The sequence below is a fragment of the Argopecten irradians genome, chromosome 8 (genome assembly GCF_041381155.1).
Source record: "Argopecten irradians isolate NY chromosome 8, Ai_NY, whole genome shotgun sequence".
Classification (NCBI taxonomy): domain Eukaryota; kingdom Metazoa; phylum Mollusca; class Bivalvia; order Pectinida; family Pectinidae; genus Argopecten; species Argopecten irradians.
Genome location: NC_091141.1, coordinates 38,278,170 through 38,293,634, shown reverse-complemented (window position 1 = coordinate 38,293,634; position 15,465 = coordinate 38,278,170). Strand labels below are relative to the sequence as shown.

The 15,465-nt window shown below is 33.7% G+C and overlaps 1 protein-coding gene across 1 annotated transcript; it reads right to left on the bottom strand.

Annotated features, from left to right (window-relative positions):
- Positions 1-3,266: 3,266 nt before the first annotated feature.
- Positions 3,267-15,440, bottom strand: LOC138330305 (protein SPT2 homolog). Its single transcript, XM_069277807.1, has 6 exons — positions 15,246-15,440; positions 12,804-12,930; positions 9,492-11,612; positions 8,729-8,882; positions 7,724-7,801; positions 3,267-6,197 (listed from the first exon to the last, which is right to left on the bottom strand). Exons 1-6 carry the CDS (start codon positions 15,303-15,305, stop codon positions 6,095-6,097), a joined length of 2,643 nt encoding a protein of 880 aa, XP_069133908.1. The 5' UTR covers positions 15,306-15,440; the 3' UTR covers positions 3,267-6,094.
- Positions 15,441-15,465: the final 25 nt, after the last annotated feature.

The following is a 15,465-nucleotide window of genomic DNA, read 5'->3' as shown; positions in this document are numbered from 1 at the left end:
GGTGTTTATGAGTTTTGGTAACTTGTAATTGATAACATACAAGAGGACACATCCTCAATACTCCAGGATGTTATATCCATCCCTGGACTATCTCATACTTAAACTGGAGGCAGCTCAGTAGAAAAAAAAACCGGACCCATCACAGGCCTGCAGAGACTTTCTTTGAAGATTACAGAGTGATGCCAGACTTCAAAGCCATGCATTCAAACTAGTGTACTGTTATTCAATTCTTTTGATGTACATCAAAGGACCTAATTCAGCTGAAATGACCTGTGTCTTATGTTGCCTTCAGTTGTACTATAACATAGTCCAGGGGTGGATATGACGCGATAGTAACCCCTGGAGCATCAGGAATGTAGAGGTCACAGAGGGATTTTGGCATCACCTTTGAATATGGTAATCTATGGTAATCAATAGAGGAAGTTTTCCTTTCTTTTCCTCTACACAAGGATAGTGGTAGGTGCAATAAGGGCCAAATTTTGGCCCCATCACAGATTACCTTTATTTTGTATGATCATATCTAGGCACCTACCAAAATATAGAATGATCTGTTTCCTCTACACAGGCAAAGCAGTATCGTATTTGTTGTATAGATTTAACATTTTTTAAAATATTGCTAGTAATATTGATCTTCTTTGTGCAGCATTAATGGTTCCAACTACTATTTGTTTGATTAAATTACTGTCCCATTACATGTATTGCAACGGTCAGGGTTATTTACAGATGGCCTCCCATGTATGCAGCGTGTGTGAAGTGAGTGATTGGGGACACTGCAGTCTTCTTATGTAGAGAAACTCTTGCCTTTTTATGTTATAATGATAGTGCTATATCCCACTGAAGCCATCCTCGATACTCCAGGGCTTCCGATCACTTACGATCTCTACACCCCTGGACTATCTCATAGTGAAATTGAAGGCAGCTCGGCGGAAAACATTTGACCAATCACAGGCTAGCAAAGATTTCATTTGAAGACTACAGAGAGAGCGACGCCTAACATCAAAGCCACACAGTCAACCACAGTGTACCGTTATACGGCTCTTTTGATGTACATCAAATGACTAAGTTACCTGTTCTATTCTGTTGCCTCCAGTTTTACTATGAGATAGTCCAGGGGTGTAGAGATCGTAAGTGATCGGAACCCCTGGAATATCCAAGGATGCACTGAAGCATGCCATTGAAGGCACAAAACACCACACCCGGTCACATTATACTGACCAACTAATTATACAATCTAGTAAGGGCGATTGTACCTGCTGTCCCCATTGCAGCAGTGTTCTTCAATTCAAGTATAATGTGTAAGTATAAGTCGGGTTTAAGTATAATGTGTAAGTATAAGTCGTGGTTAAAGTATAATGTGTATAAGTCGGGGTTAAAGTATAATGTGTAAGTATAAGTCTGGGTTAAATTATAATGTGTAAGTATAAGTCTGGGTTAAAGTATAATGTGTAAGTATAAGTCGGGGTTAAAGTATAATGTGTAAGTATAAGTCGTGGTTAAAGTATAATGTGTAAGTATAAGTCTGGGTTAAATTATAATGTGTAAGTATAAGTCGGGGTTAAATTATAATGTGTAAGTATAAGTCGGGGTTAAAGTATAATGTGTAAGTATAAGTCGGGGTTAAAGTATAATATGTAAGTATAAGTCTGGGTTAAATTATAATGTGTAAGTATAAGTCTGGGTTAAATTATAATGTGTAAGTATAAGTCGGGGTTAAAGTATAATGTGTAAGTATAAGTTGGGGTTAAAGTATAATGTGTAAGTATAAGTCAGGGTTAAAGTATAATGTGTAAGTATAAGTTGGGGTTAAAGTATTATGTGTAAGTATAAGTCTAGGTTAAAGTATAATGTGTAAGTATAAGTCGGGGTTAAAGTATAATGTGTAAGTATAAGTCGGGGTTAAAGTATAATGTGTAAGTATAAGTCGGGTTTAAGTATAATGTGTAAGTATAAGTCGGGGCTAAAGTAATAATGTGTAAGTATAAGTCGGGGTTAAAGTATAATGTGTAAGTATAAGTCGGGGTTAAAGTATAATGTGTAAGTATAAGTCGGGGTTAAAGTATAATGTGTAAGTATAAGTCAGGGTTAAAGTATAATATGTAAGTATAAGTCTGGGTTAAATTATAATGTGTAAGTATGAGTCGGGGTTAAAGTATAATGTGTAAGTATAAGTCGGGGTTAAAGTATAATGTGTAAGTATAAGTCGGGGTTAAAGTATAATGTGTAAGTATAAGTCAGGGTTAAAGTATAATGTGTAAGTATAAGTCGGGGTTAAAGTATAATGTGTAAGTATAAGTCAGGGTTAAAGTATAATATGTAAGTATAAGTCTGGGTTAAATTATAATGTGTAAGTATGAGTCGGGGTTAAAGTATAATGTGTAAGTATAAGTTGGGGTTAAAGTATAATGTGTAAGTATAAGTTGGGGTTAAAGTATAATGTGTAAGTATAAGTCGGGGTTAAAGTATAATGTGTAAGTATAAGTTGGGGTTAAAGTATAATGTGTAAGTATAAGTCAGGGTTAAAGTATAATGTGTATAAGTCAGGGTTAAAGTATAATGTGTATAAGTCGTGGTTAAAGTATAATGTGTAAGTAAAAGTCGGGGTTAAAGTATAATGTGTATAAGTCGGGGTTAAATTATAATGTGTAAGTATAAGTCGGGGTTAAATTATAATGTGTAAGTATAAGTCAGGGTTAAAGTATAATGTGTAAGTATAAGTCAGGGTTAAAGTATAATGTGTATAAGTCGGGGTTAAATTATAATGTGTAAGTATAAGTGGGGGTTAAATTATAATGTGTAAGTATAAGTCAGGGTTAAAGTATAATGTGTAAGTATAAGTCTGGGTTAAAGTATAATGTGTAAGTATAAGTCAGGGTTAAAGTATAATGTGTATAAGTCGTGGTTAAAGTATAATGTGTATAAGTCCAGGTTAAAGTATAATGTGTAAGTATAAGTCGAGGTTAAAGTATAATCTGTATAAGTCGGGGTTAAAGTATAATGTGTAAGTATAAGTTGGGGTGTGCTGTTTGGTGTTTTTGGTGAGACAGCACTATCACAAAGAGACACAACACCAATACAGGTATACTGCAGCCTCCCAAAACAGGCGTTTACGCACACAAGATGTTGTCCTTGTCACTTCATTATCATTGGAAGTCAGCGCTAGGCCAAGAAAAGCAAAGGGCAGTAGCTTGAGGCTGTAGCAAACTGTTCTGGTTCCTCATGTTGCTGATAACCAAATAAAATAGGGTTAACATAAGCAAAACAAAACATTAATGTCACCTTTTATTTATAATTCAGATATATTACATGTATCTAAAGCACATGTATACAAATTGAATTTTATTATCTGACCTTCACCACCATGATAACAACTGAGATCAATAGAGGTTTCAAACCAACTTTTTTGTGAATCTTTTATTTTCAAAGGCAGTAAAACTTTGAAAACCAATCACCACAAAATGGTTTCAATCTTATGTACAGTTTGCTTTTAATGATTTTAAAACATAAATATGCCCAAAATTTATTTTAAATCTTTACATCAATAAATTGTTGATGGACAACAACAATTTTGCGTATCAAATTTTCACGATCGTAGCAATGTCCCATGAAATCTTGAAATAGTATCCCCACAAAATTAACTGTCTATAAATACTGTGGGTTAGGAGTGATTTATTTTGGAAACATGGGTCTCGGTTTGATATTTTGCTAGAAGAGCTCTTAAACACGAGTTTATAATAAAATGAAGGTATACACATCACGTAAAATAAAAAGATTGAAAGACAAAAATAAGCAATGGCTATTAATGAGTACATCTGAACAAATATCAACGATATTGCGAGGGAACTTTTCACGATATAATATAACAATATATATTATCTACTCAAAATACTGAGTTCTGAAGGGTACATATAGTCCGAATCATCCGACTCTTAAAATGAGTCACTTTAACTTTTTGTTTATAATTAGCATATCAATAAAATATCAATAAACGAAAAGTTTAAGAGCCAATACGCCCATAACTACCAAGTATCAGGGATAGTTGATAACACAATCCACTTGTCAATGAAAGCTTGTCAGAATAAATTAATAGAAATAAATGGTGAAACCCCTAAATATAAATATAGCAGAATCAATTGATCTATAGGGAACAACACACAGTTATTTGCTGTTCAATCCATAACTTTGTATATGTGACGCTTGTATATATATTTCCTATCATATTTCTATTTGTATATTCAATTTAGCGCTAAATCCATCATTATAAAGAATAATAGCATCAGCACATCCAAATAGCTTACTATTATCAATTTAAATTAATGGAGCCAGTATAAATCAATGGAATGTTTCCCAAAGTGAAAAAAAAAAATTAAATTACCAGGAAATAATAGTAATCAGATTCATGCCAGTCTCAGCAGTAACAGACTGATTAATTAATATAATTATATTACATCTATTTATAAATAATCAATTTACTTTTTCAAGTATTCAAATTCTTAGACTTAATTGATCTATCTGGTAGATAAAATTGGATTAACACGGTTTCTATTTAATAAATACAACCTACTCCTAAAACTCCTAGGTTCCAGTGCTAGGATCAATTAGGTATTTCAATTAATTATCTTTCACATAATTAATACCATTAATTTGGCAAATACTCGGAGCATTTTGACCAGAATTAGAATAGAAACATAATCCACTGTCATACGGTAACAATGTCGAAATTTCTTATGTCTTATGTCCAAAATATTCAGACAGATCCATATCATATCGGTTGACCTTGCTCACACCAATATAATTAACATTAATGCGATACTGAAGAATTCAGAAAATAACTTTAATTACAGTATCTCGTAAGACAAGAGCTACACATCATCAACATCTAATGCTGACCAAACTGACTTAGTTTATATCACAGACATCAACTTACTTGGTAAATAAGACTTTTATTATTAACTAAAGTTATATTTCAAGGTACGTGCATCCGATGCTACAAAAATTCTCTAAATTCACCGTTTGTTTTACAAAGTTGAATTCCCTTCTGTGTATGTGTATATTTTAAATTATTTGTATTTGTTTCTATCCAAACTTTACCAGGAATATATTCATTGATTTACATTAACTTTGTTTTACAATTAAAATTGGAACTTTTTTTTCAAGAAAACAATTATACAAGTACAGTACATGTTATACATATGTATGGAGTAAATGTGTTTTCTGACCTCCACCCTCCCCAGCAAACCTTAATGTTAAAGAAATTTATCAATTAAAAAAAATTCTCTGTTAAAGCATTAAAAAAGCTTATATTTTAACCCTTGAAAGGTTGTCTTCCTTTCTAAACATTGTCAATCCCTAGGGTATACAAGTTATCTGTCAGTTCCCTGGAGTTTACCAAACATTTTTAGTATTTAATACATATATATGAAAAAATGTTATTCCATACTTTCAGATAATGTCCTGGAAATAAATCTTCACCTCTCTGGTGGTAACTTAATTAAAATAGCATTAACATAATGTAAAAATAATTTGTACATAGAAAACTATTGCTAAATAAAACAACTTATTTTTGCAATCATGATTTATTCTCACATATTTCATGGGCGATTAAAATTCATGAAAATATAATAATATTCAAGTATAAGTATACGTATAGTAGAGTGTTTTCCCTGAAAATTGTTAAATAAATCGCTGGGAAAATTCCATTGGCCATGACAACGAAAAATTATTTTGCCATGAAAATACATTGGTTAACTGTGACAGGACTGTTAAGAGAGAATCCTGTTTATAAGAAAGTCTTTTGTCAAGCTTTCATGACACATCAACATTTAACTCTATCACACCTCGGGTAAATTAAACATTCCTCTCCATACATCATGCTGATCTTATTAAAACAATATTGTTACTGAACTTTATCAACATACATACATGGCAGTGTCTATAGCTTCACACTGCAGCTATAATCATAAAATCTCTTCTGTAGAGTCATTTCATTTACATGTAAAAGTTTTAAATATTAACTGATATGACACAACGAAAATGACACTTTACAACATAAATCATAACATAATGTAATTGCTGACTGTACTTTCTGAAGTGCCCACTATCGCCGCTTGGCATTTTTCTTTTTGGCAAGGGCCTTTAGCCTAAGTTCTTCTTCTTCCTTGCGCATGTCCTCCAAATCCTCTTGTAATCCAAGTCTGGCACTGAAAAATAAAGAAAAGACTTGTAGGAATTCTACGTAATACACTAAACGTTAGGCTAACATGTTAGTTTCAATTAAAACTTCAACCTTGATGAGACTTGATGAACTCTTCTATGCCTGTGAGAGGAAGAGTACATGTTTATTTAAACTTTTAAAGTTTAAAATTGAATAATTAATTTTTCTTTGTTTTCATACCAAATTCGGCTTTCTGACTGGCCAATATGTTTTTTGCATACCACTATGAAAAAAATATCTGAGAATGGCGCGAAACCCAGACGTTACCGTGACGTCACAACCAAGACATTGACGTTGCGTATTGATTCGGAAAAAAGAATTCCTTGAAAAACCACTCTAATGGTACATTTAAACATACTTCATGTTATCAAATAGAGTATAAAATTAATTATAAGTATTGATGTCACTATTTTTTAATTTTATCGGGGTGTGTAAAAAAAATTGTTTGCAATTTTTGTGAGAATCCGCTACACAGATTCACACAGTTTGCAAACAAATTTTTTTTCATACCCCGATAAAATTAAAAAATAGTGACATCAATGCTTAATTGAAGGGATGACAGGGATTGGACCCTGATAAAATTAAAAAATAGTGACATCAATGCTTAATTGAAGGGATGACAGGGTTTGGACCCTGAGTTTCATTGGTGACAGTATGATAAAATAATTTTTGTACAAAATCAGTGACATAACAACCAGCATCCACCCGCAAGAGCAGAAAACTCCATAACATCCATAGACAGAAATTACAGAAGTTAAGGTTTTTTTTTTTGGTTTGTTTAGTTTTACGTCCTATTAACAGCCAGGGTCATGTAAGGACGTGCCAGGTGTGTTGGTGGAGGAAAGCCGGAGTACCCGGAGAAAAACCATCAGCCAGCGGTCAGAACCTGGCAACTGCCCCACATGGGATTCGAAACCCGCATCCCAGAGTTGGAGGGCATGTGGTAATATGTTGGGATATCTTAACCACTCGGCCATCGCGGCCCCTTAGAAGTTAAGAAAAGCTTCCAAAATGTGATTGTGGTTAGGTCATATTTGGGTGAAAGCGATATATTCATATTAACTTTATTTTACTCTTACACACTGGTAATGTGATAGGATCATCAAATCATGTACAACTTGTCTATATACAGACCATCTGAGGGACACAGAAATAATTGTCTACATTTTGTATATAGTTATGTTCTCTTTGTAGGTTATGTTGTATACAGATTAGCTATTGGAGACCCAAAGAAAGTAATCTTATTATTGAGCAGATGCTCTTTATACAGCAGAGGTGGTCCGTTAGAGAGGTTATGAACAAAGTAAAGAAAACATCCTGTCTTAAATTTGAATTTTTGTATGAAATATTCAGCAGTAACATACTAGGAACACCTTAGTGTCCATAGCAACATCCATTTTGCCATTCCATTTTTGTGTAGAAGTATCAAGACTTTAGCTTATAACTTATGCAGGAATCAAATAGACTTATAACATTTTTTTATAGACTAGCAGTTTGTATAGATCTGCATACCTTCTGGCTTCTTCTTTCATTTGTTCTCTAAAATTGGACTCCATGTTGCTTATCTCATAATCACTCTCATAGCGATATCTGTAAAAATGAGAAATAGCATAATTAACAATAAACAATTCATTAATTGGGTAAAAAATAAAGCATTGTGGTCACAACGCAGGAATTGGCTTAATTAACAATAAACAATTCATTAATTGGGTAAAAAATGAGCATTGCGCTCACAAGACAGGGATTCTACTGATAACTTACAGGTTCTCTCCATGGATCAAAAGTTTGTTTGCAAACATTGGCAAATCTGAGTTTCTCACAAAAATTTGCAAACCCTTTTTTATAACATGAAAATGTTTTTCATCAATCTTTCAAAATTATTTTAGCCAATCAGCGTGTTTTCTATGAAATCTTTAATTTGAAATTTTCGATAGAACATCCCAAGATGTGCCGATTCTAGGCCAAGGATCATGCTGAAGTGACCCAGAACAGAGAGTTATTAGTAAGATCTTTAAGCTTGTATATTGGAGCATATTGTAGATTATCTTAGTGGAATGGAATTACAATCATAATATCTATTAAAGATGCTCCACCGCCGACAGACCAAAAATGATATTCATCATTTGAACAATAATTGGTGTTTAATCGTGTATATAATAGTCTAATTAACACCAAAAATAATATGAAATTATTTATTTTGCCTTTGGTACATGCGCATTCAGTAGTTCATTTCATATAGGATAGAGTGGTACGGATTTTTTCGGGATGCAATTAATCATTTTTCATATTTTTAACTTGAAGTAAAATTAGAAGCTCAAACTTTTCAATGGTGGTAATGGTGTAAAGTAAGTAACTTTTGTAACTGAAGAAAAATACTAAATCGTCTGCTCCTGTTTTTAATAGTGATAAAATACCATTTGTCAGCGGTGGAGCATCTTTAAATTGCACAATAAATTTGCCTAGTCCTCAAAAAACTATTTCGTAATGTTTGAGATAAAGATATACTCTTATACTTACTTGGATTTATCATAGCCGAATATTTCTTTAATATGTTTAGAATAGTCCATGTCCATATCGTCGTCGATGAAGCCGTCATCGTCGTCGATGAATCCATCCAAATCCTCGTCCAGATCATCAGAATCATCCTCTATCACCTGTTTCTTCTTCTTCACTGAAACCAAATCAGGATAAGTCACATACAAAAGTCAAAACTGATGTAAGTGGTACTACAATTAAATCAGTATTTTTTACCATGACCAGTTTACAATGTACGCCCAACCTACACAATTTGCAGGTTTGGAAGGACAACAAAAAATATGTTAAACATAATTGCATTTATGTATGTGAAAATGTCATGCATGAATACAAATAAGTCCTTCAAACACGAAACAGACATATGGACAGACGGACTAACAATGTCATATATACTAAATGAAATTTTAGTGTTGCCATATATCAACTTATGACAAAAAATGTCAATTTGTTAAGAATGTTTGATTCAACAGATAATCTTTGATAGATACCTATATGAAATGTAAAGGTGGAAACATGAAGGTCACTTGATTGCAAAAATTTCACCAGCAGATAATATTTTATGATTTATGACCTCAGCAGGTAATATAAAAGTCTGAAGGGTTATTTTAATTACCTATCTCAAAAGTAATACCACTGCGAAAGTTTTATGCTTGCCAATCTTGAAATTAGGCACTCGCAATATATATCCAATTTTACAGTACTAGTCTAATTAGAACATAGCGCTGTTTCCATACGAGACACTCACCTGGTTTAGGATTGTCTTTCTTCACCTGGTTATAGATCCTATCCCATGGATTACTAGCTGCCGGAGGGGGTGGGGACCGCTCTCGTTTAACTTTACTACCAGACGGTCTACACACCAGCACGTTTTCATTAGTACTATCGTAGCGACTTTCACTGGTTTTCGCTTTTTTATATTCACTGTGGGGAGTTTTGGCACTAGCGGATGAAGCTTCCAACTTTCTCTTTTTGGAGATGTCACCAGAACTTGCATTGTGCTTGTCAGGCCTAGAACTACCGCCTTTCATTTGTTTGTCTACCCGTGAGTCCATACTCTTGTTCAGACCATTCGATTTAGCACCAGTTGGATTAGACTTTCCCTGAGAAGATGACTTCACTGCATCTGGTAACGAGTGTCGCTTTTTAGACAGATTGAGAGTGTCCTTTTCACTAAAAATATCAAGCGACTGTCTCTTTCTGGACATTTCGTGTGAATCTCTATTTTTTGTGGAGGTTGCATTTTTGACTGTCGGTGAAGCCTTTGGTATATGTCCATTTTGTTTAACTCTGTCATTACTTGGAGTTTTATTAACTACACTTTTCCTTTCTGGTATCCCTCCCATGGTGGACTTTTTAGAAGGAATTGAAGTTCTATCACTCTTTAAAGAGTCTGTATGTCTTGATGAATCTACTTTCCTCTCAGGCCGCTCCGTCTTCGGCGAGTCAGATCGGCTCTGTTCAGAAATGCCCGGCTTTGATGCAGACTTGTTTTGACCATACTTATACCAATCCTTGTACTCTTTGGATTTTTTGCGTTCTTGTCTGTCCTTTTCTTCCTGTGTCATTGGACGGTGCTCTTTAACAGGTTCAGGCTTTTTTATGACAACAGCCTCAACTGGATCCTGAGCTTTTTCTTGAGCGAGTTTGAGGATATCCTGGAAATTCAATTTTGGAGGAGGTTTATTTTTGTTCAAGTTTATCGGTCTGTGCTTGAATTTCTCTTTCGGTTTATCACTATTTTCTTTGGAATGTTTCACAGGCTTCTGTTTTAATTTATCATCCTTATTCTCACTTTGCATTATTCTTTCTATTTCTTGTTCATTTTTTAATCGACGTTCTTCAATTTTTCTTTGTCTCCTTTGAGCTTCAGTTTCTGCTTTGGCTTTTTTCTTGGCCTCATCCGGGGGAGCTTTCTTGAATACTGGTTGTTTTCCTTCTGAAATACGTATCCTGCTGTCTTTGTCTTTATTCAAAGATTCCTTTAGTCTGGCCTTTTTACGTTCAAACTCCACCCTTATGCGAAGTTGTTCTTCAGCAGTCAATTTACTTGTCCAACGAGTGGCCTCCATTTCACGATTACTAAACTCAGGTATATGTTCACCTTTTCCAACACCTGAACCATTTTTAGGATTTTCAGAATTGGAGCTCGATTTTCCATTTTGTGAATTTTCTTTGGAATCAGACTTTACTTTTGAAATGTCTCTTGAACTAGATTTTTCTTTTGAGCTGTCCTTTGAACTTGACTTTTCTCTAGAACTGTCTTTTGAAGAAGACTTCTCTTTTGAACTTGACTTATCTCTTGAGATGTCTTTTGAACTGGACTTTTCTCTTGAACTGTCTTTTGAACTGGACTTTTCTCTTGAACTGTCTTTTGAACTGGACTTTTCCTTTGAGCTGTCTTTTGAACTGTCTTTTGAACTCAATTTCTCCCTGGAACTTTCTTTTGAACTGTGTTTATCTCGTGAACTGTCTTTTGAATGTGATGTTGAACCTGAAGAACTATGGGATTTCTCATTTGAACTGAACACTTTGTGTGAGTTATCCTTATGACTTGATGGATGTTTTTGTTGATTACTTGAAGTTTTCACTGATTTGTCTATAGGATCGGACTTTTTGTGATTCTTGTCCGAGGAAGATTTGCTACTTTCAGTTTTACCCTGCGATTTTTTATCTCCTGATGAACTGGAAGATCCTGAAGTCAGCCTTTCATTGGATTTTGTCTCAGATTTATTTTGCACATCCAACTGTGATTCTGGTGATCCAGATTCCGTTGACTTTTGAATTTTTGGTATTCTGAATCTTTTGCTTTTTTCTTCTTCCTCTTGCTGTTTCCTCTTAGCTTCTTCTTGTTTTCTTCTCTCTCGTTCTACAAATACAAATATGAGTATTTTTGAGGAATATTTACTTAGTAACTATTTACCAAGCAAGATGAAAATATTTTACTGTCTCACCAAGACATACAGATCTATATTAAAACCTTTTCAAATGATAAAATGGTTTTCAATTTTTTAAACATAAAGCAAGACTGATAGTTTTTCTAGAGTTGCAAAAGTTATTAATTTTCTGTTCATACTACAATAAGTATTAACTTCTTAACAATTTAATTACTAGAACTGTTGCCAGAGTGGATGACTAATACCCCCCTGCTGCACAAATTTTAATAGTAGTAACTCCATTTATAGGGTACATTGCAGAACTCTACATAGTTTACTCAACTCCCTTTTATGTCAAGGATCTGTGTACCAAATTTTATTCAAAATCTGTTAAAGGCCTATTACCTTTCCGGAGCAAAATATAAAGGTTTCCTAAAAAACATTAATAAAAACATAAGAAAATGCATACCGATGACCTAAAATAAGGTTACGACAACCAAACATATGCAAGATTTCCTGTAATATATGAAAACAGTGGAGAGTCAATTCACTGTTTTGCCGTCTGGCGCAGTGATAATCAACTACCGCGCAGTATTTAGGACGACGGCGGGGAAATATAATACGACCCGCGTTATGAAAATAAACATTTTATTTATTTTAATCAAATCGTTCAGAAGGTGATGATAAATGTAGTATTAACGGTAAGTTCATAATTTTTAAGACTCTACAAAATTATCAATCTTGTTTTACATTCCCATTTTAAAAATTAAAAGCCGTTTCGGAAAGGTAGTGGGCCTTTAAGTAGTTAAGGTGTTTTTGAAACAAAATTGTGTCTAGACACACACACGGACAAATGAACTGACGGACAACCAGATTCCAGTATTCACCCACCCCTGACCCCCTTAACTTTGTATTAACTATTCTATAACACAGGTCATCTTAGGTTCCCCATCATCATCCCAATTGGTAATTACTGTACATTAGTTGACTATATCACTGTGTCATATGACAAAACAGCAAAGTTAATCTTCACTGTTAATTATAATTAACATAAATTAGGCTAGGAATCTTGCATAAATTTGTTTGGTGTTGTAACCTCATCTTAGGCCTTTGATTTAACTTTTAATTTTACAAAGTCATCTATATATTCTAGATCCATTTATTCACTGTCCAGACATGTCTACCTTTCCTTCTTTTCTCAGCTTCTTTTTCCTCCAAATATTTTTTCACAACTTCAGATTTTGTCTTTTCGTCTTTTTTCTTTTTCTGTGCTGCTGACACTTCAGTTGAATACATCTTTGTAACTGGAAGCTAAAATTAAAACAAAACAAATTATGAAACTGAAAGTTTATTAGGAAGGCAGTGTAATTACAAGCTGCTTTCTGATTGTAAAGCAATGGAACATTCTCTTTTAAATTAGCCGATTCACTAATAGCTACTTCATATATAAATGTAAACAACTAAGTAAACTGTGGTAGCTATAGCATACATTATTGTAGTCAAAGAACCGCTATAAAGTAAAATATGATTATAACGAACCTTAGGGAACTTAATTCAACCAACGGAATCATTTAGTTATCAGGGCGTTTTCTCACTGCTTTGGGAATGGGGCCTGTGGCTTTGAATTTGGGAAAATGGAGTGCCAAAACCAAGATTTGGGAAAATTATAAAATATGAAATAAAGCATAACAATTAAGATTTTTTATTTTCAGTGTAGTTTATATACTTTTTTGAAGCCAATTCACAAATATTTAAAGCCTTAACCAACTAAGTTCATGCAATTTTTTTTATTCTGGGAAATTTTAGGGTTGAATTTGGAAAAATTTAGAGGTTTTGCCATTGGGAATGTGGCCGATTTTCTGCCCCAAATCATGCTGAAAAAAGCCCTGGTTATACACATATTACAGGAATATTATAAGAACATTGACGGGAAATGAAATTAACTACGTCATAACCATGAATTTGTTAGAAGCCTAATTATCAAAAATGTGTTTTACTGTATAGACTAATATATATATCTCTATGATTAGTTTATAGTACATATGTACACAGCTCTTTGACTTCACAGGTTGAATTAAGTGTCTATCACTAGAGTATTAAATCCTGTTCTGCAGGTAAATTGGGTTGGGTAGAAAGGTATAATTGTCATACAGTGATCATACATCTTGATTGTCATATTTTTATAATTCATAATTATTTTAATAGACAGGCTGTATATCATTGACGCATGTCTCACCTGAAAGAAAAATAATTTATCTTTCTTATTTTATATATCATGAATGCATTACGCAAATTATGTAGTGTTGCGCTGGTGGGTAAAATCGAGAAGTGTTCCGAAGAAAAAAATAACATTAAACAGTAAAGGTACTGTAAGTGATCATGAGCTACATAGTGTTTATATGGAGTTTCTATAAAGTACATGACATAACATCTCCATAAGAGATTGCAGATGAACAAATTAAAGTTATGTTATGGGTATATACGTGTACTGTGTAACAGGGCTCGAATTTTACATTTTTGGTCACTTGCTAAAAATAGCAAGTGCCATAAATTTGTAATTGCTGAAATATCTTTTTACTTATAATTAAATATCCGTATTCAAATTACAGTTTATTTTTGCGTGATGATGTGAGGTGTATAGGTATATCAACAACATTTTAGTTAAGAACTGCGTGATGATATTTTCCATTTAAACAATTTTTCACAATCATTATGTCTATTTTACAGTTGTCCCTGATAAAAACCCACATACTGAAATAAACAAGATCATGGTTTTTTTACTTGCTATTGCAAAAAGCAAGTATAACAGCCAGAAATTCGAGCCCTGTGTACCACCACAAGCATAGATTTTGTGATCAGATTTTGAATTTTTGACTTGGTTATTGCGGTACCCGTTAGGGGCCAGACAACATAACACATTTAGAGCAGATAGGGAACCGTCTACCTTACTCAGTTCTGGTTAATTCTCTGTTCAACAGTCAATATCTAGGTCAATACTTGGCCAATTTTGTTCATCATGGACTCATTGGAAAGATAAATTATTTCTCTTTAAGGGAATTACATAAGATATACTGATTAGAGCCTGTTAAATTAAAGAAAATATCATGGGTCAAAAAATATGTCTGTTTTTCTCTACCGTAGAGTTCATGCCCTTGATTTTATAATATATAAATACTGTTGGTTAGAAATTTGTGCCAGGTCCCTAGCCTGTGGTGAATGCTATAAATGTAACTTAATATCAAATTCTGTGATTAAAGGGGGCTGGGCAGTGTATGTTTAATTTTAATATTAGATGATAATTGCCTGTAAGAGTCAGTTCAATAATGGCAAAAGAATTGGTTTATACAGATCAGCCATTTGTAATATAATACCCAACATCCCATGTGGGATGAAGATAATGACTGATAAAACGTTCAAATTATGGAGGTATAACGAAATACTACCATTGGTACTTACAGAACAGGGTATATACGTGATGAAACAAAATCAAAATTAAGAAGATGTATACAATATTTTTCCTGAAAAGACAAACACAACGCCACTACAGCTGACGTTGCAAAACTGTAGACAATATTGTCATATGAATATGGGCGCTTCTGTTGTTGATAGGCTTAGTGTTTGTTTACCTGTTTTTCAGCATTTTGTTGTTTCTGGGCCGCTATAGATAACAACTTTGTGAAGTCCATATTATAGATACAGTTCAGTTAAAGTATCCGTAAGCCGACGGGTGTCCAAATAACAACGCTACCCACACATTTCTTTCCTTTCAATCCTCGTTTGTCTCTGCTCGGGTTCTTCCGATGACAACTTCCTGTTCAATCCTGCTTACTCGCGTCTAACACTACT